At 23.0% G+C, this 14,317-nt stretch overlaps 1 protein-coding gene across 2 annotated transcripts in view; it reads right to left on the bottom strand.

Annotated features, from left to right (window-relative positions):
* Positions 1-4,317: 4,317 nt before the first annotated feature.
* The window catches only part of LOC129606682 (uncharacterized), a 48,042-nt gene continuing 38,042 nt past the window's right edge, over positions 4,318-14,317 (bottom strand). Inside the window, exons 1-4 of one of the 2 annotated variants that reach the window (XM_055517116.1) lie at positions 6,833-6,925; positions 5,584-5,926; positions 5,245-5,483; positions 4,318-5,109 (exon numbers count right to left, since the gene is read on the bottom strand). In XM_055517116.1, the coding sequence (XP_055373091.1) occupies positions 4,544-5,109; positions 5,245-5,483; positions 5,584-5,786 (1,008 nt within the window). In that variant the 5' untranslated portion in view covers positions 5,787-5,926; positions 6,833-6,925 and the 3' untranslated portion in view covers positions 4,318-4,543. Of the gene's footprint in view, positions 5,110-5,244; positions 5,484-5,583; positions 5,927-6,832; positions 6,926-14,317 lie in introns of those variants that run through there. The other variant, XM_055517115.1, reaches the window with a different exon arrangement.

Genomic DNA, 14,317 nt, shown 5'->3' with positions numbered 1-14,317 from the left:
TTACAGTTATTCCAAAAACAAATCATTTAAAAGAAACATAATTTTGCTTTTGGAGTTACTGTAATTAATTAAATATTTTTATTATTTTTCCATATTTTATGTAAAAATTAATACGTACATATTATTATTTTAGTCTCAATAGTGTGCTCGAAACGTCGAAGAAACTTAAGAACAAAAATTAAGATCAAAATTAGAGTTGGAAAAAAATATTGTTTTTAATTTTAATTTCAGAGTGAAAGAATCGTCATGTATTTATTTAGTTATTAAAAAGAAACATTTAAATAAATATTAAATATTACCATTCGTCATTTTCAAATAGGAAGAAAAAATTTGAAAATTTTTCACAATTTTCAGAAAAAAACATCAGCATGGAAAAGTTAAACTTCAAGCATTGCGTACAAATCAACGAATTAGAAATACTAAAGAAAAGAGAATCTTGAAAAAACAATGAAGTCAAATTTTTTCTACTTCTCTTTTGTTTTGCTCCGAGCATTGTCAAAGTCGTAACAGCCATACAAAGTAACAACGGAAATGATATAAACTAAATTTTAAAAAGCACGAATTATTTATGCACGAAATTTTAAAAAGCTGTAGAAAAAATATTTTTGGAGGTATTCGAAATAATCCACTTAAAAACTTTAAACGCGTTTTCTGACTAAACTAGAAGAGATAGAATGATTCTCAGTGTTTTTCGTCATCACTAGAAACTCACAGGTTCCACCAATATATGATATTAAACTGTAGGAAAAATATTTTTTGAAGATATTTGAAAAAAAAAAAAACATTTAAAAACATTGAAGGCGTTTTATGGCTAAAGTAAAAGAGACATGTTTTTCGTGATCACTATGATCTCACAGATTCCGCCTATTAGATCTCACTATATTATATAAAGCTGTAACAAAAAAAAATTTTGTAGATATTTGAAAAACTCCGATCAAAAATTTTAAACGCGTTTTCTGGCTGAAGTAGAAGAGATAGAGCTATTCTAAGTGTTTTTCGTGATCACTGGAAATTCACAGATTCTGCCTATATATGATAACAAGCTGTAACACAAACATTTTTGGAACATTTTCTCCTAAGTTGAATATTCTCATAAGTTGAATAAGCTTTAGTTTAATATGCAGCGTAAACGATTACATGTGTATGTGGTATAATTATTCTTAATCTTGTTAGTGATTGTTGTAATGAATAGTTATGTATAGTAGTTTTCTGCAAACTAAATTAACAAACAGATTAATTAGTGGTTGAATAATGAAATGAACACCTAAAGAACAGAACAGAGTGAAATAATTCTGTTACTTGTTTTTATTGTTGTTTTTATTTATGAACCTTAACAGCCAAAATGGATCTGCGCTAATTACATGCACTTACATTTATATTATGTTAGAATAGAAAAAAAAAATATATGTAATACGTACGTTTATGCTTACAAATGTACAGTCAATAGCATTTAATTCATTTGCACATTAGGTGAACATAATTTTTTAAACATTCTTATACATATTATGTAACTAAAGTAAGTAAAACAACGCGATAGATAGATATACAATACCACATTACTATCCCTTTTCTCCACAAATGAAATCAACTCATATTTATAAATTTTTAGATGAACAGAGTTCCTTCCTACATTCCGTTGAATGTGTGCTGTAACTTATAACTTACGAGTATTTGTCTGTTACAATTATCATGTTCCATTTTACTCTTTTTTTTGGTATACATAATTTTTGCGAAATACGATATTACAACACGTTGGTAAGATTTAAGTTGAAAACAGAACAAAAGCAATTTTTCGCGGCGAAATTTCAAAATTAATAAGGAATATACAAAATATATAAGCGGGACTGTCTAGTATGAAGCGCAAATACCACCGCGTTGTGAAATAGTCTAAAATTCTTACCTTTTTTGAACACTTAAAGTCGGTCTATCTCTTCTAGTTTAGCCAGAAAAAGCGTTTAAAATTTTTAAAAAGATTTTTTTAAATATCTCCAAAATTATTTTTGCAGCAGCTTATTGTCATATAATGGCGGAATTTGTAAGTTCCCAGTGATCACAAAAATTACTTAGAATCGCTTTATCTTTATTTATTTACTTTTAGTTATTTTTATTTATCTTTGTTTACTTTTATTTATTTTTATTTATTTTTATTTATTTTTAAATATTTTTAGTTATTTTTATTTATTTTTTTTATTTTTATTTAAATTTATTTATTTTTATTTATTTTTAATTATTTGTAATTATTTAAATATATAAATTTTATTTATTTTTATTTATTTTTATTTATCTTTGTATATTTTCATTTATTTTTATTTATTTTTATTTATTTTTATTTATTGTTATTTATGTTTATTTATTTTAATTTATATTTATTTATTTTTATTTATTTTTATTTATTTTTTTTTATTTTTATTTATTTTTAATTTTTGTATTTATTTTAATTTATTTTTATTTTTTTTTAATTATTTTTAATTATTTTTATGTATTTTTATTTATTTTTATTTATTTTAATTTATTTTTATATATTTTTTATTATTTTTATTAATTTCTATTTATTTTAATTTATTTTTATTTATTTTTTATTAAATTTATTAATTTTTATTTGTTTTTATTTATTTTTATTTATTTTTAATTTTTTTTATTTCTTTTTATTTATTTTTTTTTTTAATTAATTTTATTTATTTTTATTTATTTTTAATTATTTTTATTTATTTACAGATTCTGCCAATATATAGGCTTTAGCAAAAATATTGTTGGAGATATTTAAAAAAAACCTTTTGAAAAACTTTAAACGCGTTTTCTGGCTAAACTAGAAGAGCTATAGTGGTTCTTAGTGTCTTTTGTGATTACTGGGAGTTCACTGAGTCTGCAAACAAATGATAATGGGCTGCAGCAAAAATATTTTAGGAGGTATTTAAAAAAAACCTTTTGAAAAACTTTAAACGCGTTTTCTGGCTAAACTAGAAGAGCTATAGTGGTTCTTAGTGTCTTTTGTGATTAGTGGGAGTTCACAGAGTTTGCAAACAAATGATAATAGGCTGTAACAAAAATATTTTTGGAGATATTTAGAAGAGATAAGGCGATTCTAAGTGTTTTTTGTGATCATTGGGAATTCCCACATTCTACCAATATATGATATTAAGCTGTTTTAATCAAAATTTTGTTTTCTACATATATTTTTGATACTATAAAGAGGTACGAAATTTCATAATAGAGAAAATTAAAAAAAAATCAATATTCAAGTTTTCTCCTTGAAGTTTTAAAAAGAATAAGTTTTCTACTTATGTACTTGTTAAGGCAAATAAATTTCAAAAACATTATTACTCTGTTTCTCAAAAAGTTGTGCAAATTTATATTAAGAAATATTATTCACTCACATTTTGTTAGTAATGCACTTGACATGATGCGTTGTAAAAGTTATAGATACAAAATATTTAATTGTGAAAGACAAAATGTGCTATGAGTTAAAAATATTATGTATTTAGTCGAAAGAATCATGAGTTTTATTAACTACATTTTTATAAAGTAAATTGTTTTATGTAGCATGAATGATGTTTTATTAGTCAAATATTTTATTTGCTCATCATATAATATTTCAAATTAATTTGATTCACAAGAAATATATATTAGCATACATACATTAAAATTTTTAAAAACACAAGCATAATAATAAAAACTAACAAGAAACTGCAACAAAATACATATTACAAAATTTGTACTAAACAACACAATTCTTATATTCGTAATAATATTAAATTCTTACTTTTTTTTTATAAAATAAGAAACACTGTAAAGGTTTCATAATCTCTAAACCTTGTTATTATAACTTAGATCTTGAAGTATAATGCAAATGTTTGCAATTAATACATGTTTACATACATGATGTCTTATGCATTTTGCTGTAACTTCCCTTTTTTTTGGAAATTTAAATTTATCTTTTGAATTTTAAATGCCTCTTGCAGACTAAGTCATTATGGTAAAAGTTATATTGAATCAAGGGTTTATTTGTTTCAAAACTTCTGTAAATAAATTTCAAATTAAATTCTAAGCTGTTTGAAAATTGAATTACATTATTTTAAAAAATTGTTCAGAAACGACTCGCTCACTTAGAAATTTTCAATCCATATTTAAACCATATAGTAATTTCAATAAGTTGAATGCGAAGATGCGTTCTTCATAGAGATTAACAGGTTTATAATAATAAACATAGTATGGAGTATAAAATTGATTTAAAGACAAGGCCATTTATAAATAAATTAATTAAATAAATTTTTTAATTTTTCTTTTTTTTTTTGATTATTAAAATTTATTTTGAGTAAAAAAATTCCAATTTTCATCTAATCGATATTATCTGTAGTTTTATTTAATTTTTTTTTATTATTATTATTTAGAACAAAAAATATTTATAGGCAGTAATTTTTCATACATACACACATGCATAATGTACGTATATTTACATTTTCGTTTTTCACATAATATTTTGTATAAATGAAATGCATGTGTGTATGTATGTGTATTTGCACATATAATAAACAATCCAATAATTTTATATATCCTTTCCAATCAGCCTATCTAAGTCATTCCAATTGCATGAATAATCTATTTGTAGAAGGCCCTTTTTACTAATTTCAAAACGATTCGAATATGTACTGTATAGAGATGATGGTTGTGACATTGTTGAATCAAATGAACTGTAATTTGCACAACCTGTATCACCACTGCTACCTGTACTACCACTATATAATAATTCTGTTGGTTGAGGGGATAGTGTTGGTGGTGTTGTTGTTATTCTTCCATAAATTGGTATATTTGACATGCATTCATAACAATCAAAAGCATAATTTGGTATTAAAACATCACCATATGGAATACAATAATCATACGGTGGTGGTGCCGGAAATTCTAAATGAGGCACCGGTTTTGGTAATGTTAATTTTCTTCGACCAGATGCAGCAACACCAAAACCTGGTGTATGCAATTTCAATGATGTTGATAACATTACTGATGAATTTTCTTCTTCATTAATTTCAGCTGCTGATGATGAGTTTATTGAAGACAATGATGAAAATTCAGATTGATTTGGAATTTCAGTTGTATAAATATTATCAAAATCTAAAATAATAATATAAAATTAGTAAATTCAATTCTTTTATAATAATAATTATACATAGCTAGTTCATTAAACAGATTCATTTTTCAATAATACCAAGAAGAATTTACAATTAGAACAAAAGTTTTTTTATTCACCTGAGTAAATCATATCATCATCGTAAATTGTTTCATATTTTGTTGTATTATTGTAAAATGAATGTTCATCCATACCGGCCAAACATGCCATACAATCAGGTGTTGAATTATTATTTGGTAAATAGAAAAATTGTGATGATACTGTAGATGGTTCACCAGCTGGTGATGTTGTCGTTATTGTTAGACAATCAACACCACCTGATGTTGATCTTTCATCAATTGATGATGCACTTAATTTTCTATATACATAAAATTTTTTTTTTTTTTTTTTAAATAAATTTTATTTTGTACAATTTAGGAAAAATATTTTAAATTTATACTCAAATTTACGATACATACTTCCGAACATAATCATAATTTTCTAAATCCCATGGATCAATATAACATCTTTCTTCAGCAGATAATTTTGAACCATAGATGTCACCATAAATATCACTATCAATGCCATCATAATATGATTCAGAAATGTCATGAATTAAATGTTTTGGACCACGATGTCTAGTATTATTATGACGTGATTTACGTGATTGCCTATGTTTCATTTTATATTGTTTATTATATTTTGTACATAGATGACGTTACTCTCATGCAAGCAAGTGATAGTGTTGGTGTTAACAATAATGTTTTCCTTTATTCTGTTTTTTTGTTTTTATTGTTGCGCTTCTTTATATTCACGGTAGATCTAAAAAAAAATAATAAAAGAAATATGAATAAAAATGAATAAATGAAGAAGACAAAGTTCTCAACATTTTAACGATGTGTATAAAGAAAATGAATGAATAAAATAATATTGTAATTTAAACAAATTTTAATTTTAAATTTTGCATTTCAATAAAATTTTTAACACCTACAAAATTGTTGAGTGCTTCTATACATTCACAAGTACATACATTTGCAACTAAAATCATTTTTTTTTATTTAATTCAATACCATATTAGATAATAATTAAATTTTTTCTTCTCTATAATAATTATACATACAAATATACGATATACCTACGATATTTTATGTTCTAAAATTTATTCTACAATATTTGCTAAGACAAATAAACAGCATGCAATCATTTAATTTTTATAATTGAATTGTTGTCTTAAATAAATTAAAAGAAAAAAAATTTGTATAATTATTTCACCCATCTTGTTTTTTTTTTTTGAATTACAATTGTTATGATTCATAGGATTCATATCTATATTATGGGTATATGTGTTTGTTGTACATGTTCATTTAATTAATTTTTTATTATCAAATTTCCAAATTAAGTTATTGCGGATGAAACTCTTATATTAATATACTGCATTTTCATAAATAATAATTAATTATTGAATAAATTAAGAATTTTTTTTCCAATTTTAAATTTTAATAAATTTTGATTCTATTTGAATATGTACTCGTATAGAACATTTTTGTAGCTCTTTTCATTTTAAATTTATAATTTTTTGGCTTTTATTTAAATTTTTCACTTAATTAAGAACAATCATTCACCATTTTTGACACATTCCAAACTTATAATCGATTTTTTCTTAATATCGATTCTTTAATTTTTAACCTAAATTATTGTTCTTTTCTTTATTTCGTTCTTGTGACCTACATTAAACTGTTCTATATTTTTACTTTCGTGTAAATATTTTTCCTGTTCAACTTTCCCATATCTAAATTTACTTTTTTTTATTCTTGATTTTTCATATTATATTCTAAACGATTTCATGATTCAATAAATATTAAAACTAGTTTTAATATCTAGGTTTTTATAGAGTTATTTTAGAAAATTTTCAAAAAAAAAAAATAAAATAAAAGAAATAACAAATAAGGAACCTAATTTTATGAGTTTCCGTTCATATTTTTATACGTTTATAATTTTTCATGCCTGAAAATTATTGTAAATCGAGAGTATCTTGAAAAAACAATTTTAATAATGTAAGAGAACAGAACAGATCTGTTATACTTGGAAGTCATAGCATAAAAACTTGAAAATAATTATGCTTTTTATATATGTACATAATTTCCTTTATGTTAAATACCACATACTATTATTATTTTCTCTTTCCGTCATTTATTAAAAACTTATAATTATAAACTTGCATTAAATCATTTATATTTAAAAAAAATTCAAATATATATTTCATGTTTTGAAAATATTTAAATGGTATATAAGTAGATTAAAATTGTATATTATAAAAAAAAAATTTCTGTTATAAGTATAACATTTAGTATAAAAGATTTAAACAACATTCTTTATTTAAACAACAATATATGTAACGATTATTGAAAGAACAAGTTTTCTTAATCTAATTTATAAGAATTTAATTCTTTTGACCACAATTTTCTATATAATTAATAGCTATTAAAATAGATATGAAGGTCAATATAGAAAAACGAGAAAAAAAAAAAACAAATTATCATAAATTCTTACAAGAGGTCTAAGATTAAATTCATGTCAAACACATTGCATCCAAAGTGTATATACCTATAGATGCAACTCATGACATTATATAAATAGATCTACAATATTTGTATACAATAAAGTGTAAGAAGAAAAAATAGAATATTTGTTATGATTTTCAATTGCCTGAAGCACAATTATTATTAAAAACAAGTCTGGTTTTTTATGTTATTATTAAGTAAGATGCTACATAGAAATGAGAGTGAAGTTTTCTTTATCCATATGCTTAATGGTTTTTAGTCTTTGCAGCGTGTAATTATTTAAAATATCGAAAATAATGTCAGTTACCTAGATGATTTTGGCATGATTAGTCGTTGCAGTTTCTAATATGATAGATTGTTTTATGATTTTATATGTAGGCTTAGATTTAAAATATGAATGTTATTCGTTTATTTAAATTAAATTCCTGATGATTTGTCTTGTATAACATTTAATATAAATTTATGTAATACATTTAATGTAATAGTATAACAAAAAATATTTTATAAGAAAGGTGCCTTTATTAAACATATTTCTTATGTGCAATATCGCAACTATCATATAGTAAGCACCTTAATTGTCTACCTTAAATCTGAAAATAATACTTTTCTCTTTTTTAACACAAAAACAAAATTTAAATTCAAACATCATTTTGTTATACAAAAGATATCAAAATTTTCAAAAAAAATTATGGAAATTTCATAGAAGAAAAATTTACTAAATTAGTTTGTGAAAAACTGGAACGTACTAATATAATGAAAAAAAAATAAAATAATGAAAATTGAATAACTTCAGTGTGGGAAGTAAGGATTAATTGCTACACCTGAATTAATGCGGCACGTAACAACCGATTCTTAAAAATTTATTCATAGATTTTGTAGAAAATTTTGTCCCGAGATTGCCACGCAAAAAATACTTTTGAATCTGAATTTTATAACAACAATTAAGCGGCAGTGATTAAACTGACAATTTGGCTCATGCCAATAGAACTGGCGATAGCTTCTATACATTTAAATATATTCAATTCTTCTCTACAAGTCCAAATGTACACAATATTTTAACAAAAATGGGAAAATTTGAATTGAACTTTAAACTATAAATTTTAAAAACTCATTACTAATTAAAATCGTGAGTGTAAATTAGAAAAAAATCTGTTCCAAAAGCAAACCTTCTTTTTTCTAATATAAAATTTAAAATCCAGTAAAAACTTTTAAAAGAAAAAAAGAATGGAAAACAACAAATCTTTTCAAATAAATTTTAAAAATTTTTTTTTTTAATTGTAAAACTTTCAAAAGTAATCTTTTATCTTAATGAAACATCTTATTACAAGGTCACAAACTGCTTACAATGTAAAAGAAAATTCTTCATTTTTTTTTTGTTTTGTTTCTTTCAAGAGTGTATTCAGCGTTTTCTTTCCCTAAATGAATTGGAAATTAGCTATTCAAGTATGGCTTGATTTACTTGAATAACTTAACGGCAATTAATTTAATATAATAAATTTAAAACATGAATTATTTGATTTAAATAAAAAAAAAATTAAAATATTCAAATTGTATTTGCACAGATTTTATGTAAAATACAAAAAAGCTCATTACAATAATTACTTTCAAGAGTATAAAGTATAAGTATGGTTGTAGGGTAAGGTGTACTAACCTACTATGATTACGTAAAATATTAAGAAAAAAAAAATTTAATTCGAATTCAAGTTTAAAATTTAAAGAAGAAAAAAAAATTATCTAGAATAATGTTTTCGAATGAATTAATTATATTATTTTATAATTTAATTAATTAATTCAAGTGTTCAATATAAGAAAATGGAGATCAAGTGATCGAGTGATTTTATATTCTTCAGACCCCTAGTTAAAAATGCTTATAATCTGTACATTACGAGTATCTTATCACAACATTGACTGAAAATTGATTAAAAAAATCAAAACTTTTAAGACCGAATTTTGGGCGATACGTAGACATTTTTGCTCAAGGTCGAAATTAATAATTTTTAAGTTGCAGAAATGCTGTAAAACAACATAATCACTTATAAAGTGAATTTTAAGTTAAGTTTCAAGAGTTAATCTTCCATTTAGATAAAACAATTAATTAATATGCATTAGTAGGTGCCAAAGAGATAATAAATTCTCAGGTACAAACATTTTTAATTAATAGGGAATAAATGTTTGAAAGAGAAATTAAAATGCTTCAAACTCTTAAATAAACATAAAATTTCTTTGGTACGTACAAAAATGTTAAAGTAAATCTCAAATATTGCGCCTTTTATATTTTATTTCAAAACCATTTTGAAGTATATTGGGACATAAAATTATTACATAAAAAAAATTTTATATAATAAAGTTAAACAGTGCATTTTTTACATTTGAATCGAGTTACAAATAAAAATACTACAAAAATGAATCAAATAAAAAAAAACTTTCAATGCCATTATTTAACAAAATTGTTGTAATAAAATCTAAAAATCATCTTCTTCTCTTATTAAGTTATAATAAACCAAACCGCCGACATAAAGAATAAATTCTTTTAATATTTTTATTCACTTACAATCTACATTATTAGTTTGGCTAAAATTGCATTGTATTGATGGTAAAACATAAAAGAAAAAAACGAGAACAAAAATTGTATGGTACTGGGTCACGATATTTTTATAAGATGCACTAACTTAAACATTTATCAACATTATAGATCTTCAAACTGTAAGAAATTCCTAACAATTGTTCATCTAACTTAAACTTATAAAAGAATTCAACGGCAATTTCGTTTATTTTATATTACAGTTTCTTGAAATACTTCTACATTAGACCATGTACACAGTGTAGAAATATACAGAAAAAGTGAAAATTTAATAAAAATTAAAACTTGTCTAATAATCAAATTAAAAGGCAATATACAATTCACAGTTGCATAGTTGAATGCACAATAAAACAAATTATAGCCAGATCATGGGATCCATTTTCTAATATACACTAAAAATATAACAGTTATCAAACTACTTCTTTATATAATAATATTAGATATAAAAAATGAAGGTAACATGATATGCAAGTGTATAACAATAAAAATTAAAAATGATTTAGAATTGAAAATATAAATTAAATATTCAAAAAAAAAGAAAATTTTTCACATAAATTTATAATAAATATTCTTAAACGTTTATAATACACTTACTAATAAAATTATTGAAAAATTGAAGCTTTTAAAATATGTTTGTATATTATTGCTGAGAACATTTACGAAAGAGTTAAACGTCATACGAAATGTCACTTTTTGACATTTTTTTTCTTCTCTTCCCCGACATTACAACTATTCCACACACAACACAAATTTATGTTGATGGATATCAAGTAATTTTTTTAACAGTTGTATTACTGTCGCGTGGGGGCATGATCTTATTAGGCCATCCCTGTAGATTTTTTTAGTCTTTCTGACATTTATGGTGATATAAAGAAATAATTACAATAGTACGATCACATTCTAATTTGCTATCACTATAACAGTATTACGCCTGTATATCGCTCAAAAATTTGGTTGTAAATTGATTCAGTGAAAGTTCGTCTCTAAAGTAGTACGAACAAAACCTATAAGGCTATATATATTAAGTCGCCGATTTATTCTGCTTAATCATTAACATTTGACATTTAGATAAACGAAATTAAAAATTTGACAGAAATCAATTTAATTGACAACATAATCTTAAGTTATAAAAAATTTTAAAGAATAAGATATTTCGAATTTTTTGAAAGGATACTTTATTAATCGTATAAGGGCTGTATTAACATTCAACAGTTTTAAAATTTTGATGCCGATTAGAACTTATTTGATGGTTTTAGAATTCCTTTTTTCATTATTAAAGGAATTCGTAAACTTTCTTAAATTGGTGAGATTTTTTTTAAATTTTACATAATTTGCTTGTTACTTAATAAATATTTCAATTCAATAACCGTACTTTTTTTGAAACCTAACGTATATTTAAAGTTTTTTTTCTTTTTAATAGAAAACAAGAAAGATTCATTGTTTCAGACCTTGTAAAAATTTACAAAATTTTTTACAGAACTAAGATTTATTGACATATAGACAAAAAACCTAGAGTTTAATACCTAAATTGAAAAAAGAACCTGCCCATAAACTGAATATGTTTTGTTCACTAAATAATCTTAATTCTTTATCATTATTATACCTTTAAGGTTAATAATGTGTTTTACTGTTCATTAAAGATGATTTTCATTAGTCTTCATTTAATATTTCTCATAATATTATTAGTATTGTTGGTATATAAGTGAAACAAAGTATGATGCAAAAATGGAAAAAAATTCAAATGATGCACCTGAAAACGAAACGGGATTTCTCTTTGATATAAAAATTTGAAGTTTTTATTCAAATGACCTTTAGAAAATTTATTGATTTTTTTATTAGATCGTTGTAAATGTTATACAAAGTGTTTTCTTAAGTTTATTATGAGAATTCTCAAACTTTTCATATAAGATGGCGTAGAATTCTCATTTATAATAGTGCGATCTTATGATTATTAAATTTTAAAATTAAAAACTATAAAAATTTTAATCTTAGTTTACCCGAAACATGATTTTTCGACTCACCAAATTTTTCTATAAAATCACAAAATATAAACAGTAAACACCAGTAATTTACTGTTGTAATTTTTTTGGTATACATATTGCATGCCATAAAATAATTATGACTATTAATTAAGTGTTAGATATACATACACACATATAAAAACCAAAAATCTAATGATAATTAATTTAATGACATATAAAAAAATTTTATTTATACTTTATGGAGTTTGAAGGTTAGATCTATAAATGGCATTATTTACATGAAAATATTTTTACTTCTTAAATCATTCATTATAGTCGATTTCTTGTCTTAAATTACTATAATAATCTTTTCATAAAATTTTCTATTCTTTTATTATAAATCCATACATATGTATACATATATAGTTCCAGCCTATTCAGTAGTGTATAAGCACAGAGGAAGTAAAATTTTTGAATGAAATTAAAAAAGAAAAAAAAAAACAGAGATTCTTTTTTAATAAAGCATTTAAAATTTTTTTGATAAAATTAAAAATATTAAATTTTATACATTATCTCTATATACATGTATCTCTGCACAAATAAATAAACTGATTTCAACTAAATAAAATTTACCTCGTACAGTTGTCACACACTGTTGTGGAATAATTGAGTACCAAAAATTTTAAATTAAAAAATTACTATATTAAAACAAATCATTTCAAATATGTATGAATAGTATGTACATATTTTCTAAAAAGAATTTGCAATTTAATAATATTTTTGATATACATAAATAGGGTTTTTCAATAAATTTAATTAAAATCAAATATCTTATCTTCCACGTAAATCTATTAGCCGAAATATTGACTGCAGTATTAAAAGTAAAATTTTTACAAAAATAGTGTTCGGACTTTTGGAATCACGGGAATTAAAAATTCATAAGTCTTGCAATTAAATGGTATGAATCAATTTCATATTATTTTGGCAACCGCATCTGTTTAGCTAAATCACTTATAAACGTATTAGCAATGTCAAAATAAAATTGTTGAAGAAATAAGTCAAAATTTTCTGAAAATTAACAATAAACGTGGTAAATTTTTTAAACAAATATAAAAAAAACCTATATACTCTTGATGACATTTTTAAAGACAATATTATTAACAGTATAACAGATTATTTGACGCACGACCCTTTTTAATTAAATATTTGATACCTATTGAAAACTCTTTTAATTTTTTTTTCTGTAACATTTTAATCTAAAAATTCAATTTAAATTTTTGTTTTTAAATTTCTCACGGAATTGAAAATACAAAATGATGAATGTATATTATAGTTATATAAAAAACAAAAACAAAAAAGATTCACAATGAAAAAAAATTTCATCATTGAGCAATCAATGGCTTGTAATGCGGTTATTACAATAAAATTAGTCAAAAAATGTAATTAATGTGAAATGTTTTCGTTTTGTATTCAATTTTGTTTAAATCGCTGTGATGTCTTCTGGCGTAGCTGTCATAAATTTTATATATACGTATACATAAGCACTTACATATATAATAAGTGTTTTTTGTTACTAACAGCCTTAATATTTTTTTCTAATTGTTAAATGAAAAAACTTTATAATTATATATTATTATTATTTTTTAAATTTTTTATTTTGTTATAATAGGCTTTTGGATTAGCGTGAAAATTTATTTATATTTATTTTGTTAAATATTCAAATATGGAATACAATCGATTAAATAAAAACAGAAATTGTGACAATTGATTGATAAAATTCTCTCGGAATGAATAAACAAAACAATGTAAGTATGTGCATATAAGTATGTGCACATGGACCGGTGCATAATTTTGAATGCCAAATGCTGATAATAAAGAAGCCAAAAAGTGTACATACACTTTTAGATTTTTTGGAGATGATTTACAGTTAATTGTAATATGTTATGTATATGTAAATTAGCAGTAGAAAAAACTCAAATAGAAGAGAAAATTTTAGAATTCACCAAAGGAGAAGATACGAGTACCGTAGTTTCCAAGCGAAATTTTACGGCCAATTAAATTAATTACAACTACTTTCAAGCATACATGGATGTTGATTAAAAATTTGAAC

Source organism: Condylostylus longicornis, unplaced genomic scaffold (assembly GCF_029603195.1).
Source record: "Condylostylus longicornis isolate FDR11 unplaced genomic scaffold, ASM2960319v2 ptg000020l, whole genome shotgun sequence".
Taxonomy (NCBI): domain Eukaryota; kingdom Metazoa; phylum Arthropoda; class Insecta; order Diptera; family Dolichopodidae; genus Condylostylus; species Condylostylus longicornis.
Note: the sequence above shows the minus strand (reverse complement) of the source record. Positions and strands in the feature narration are given on the sequence as shown.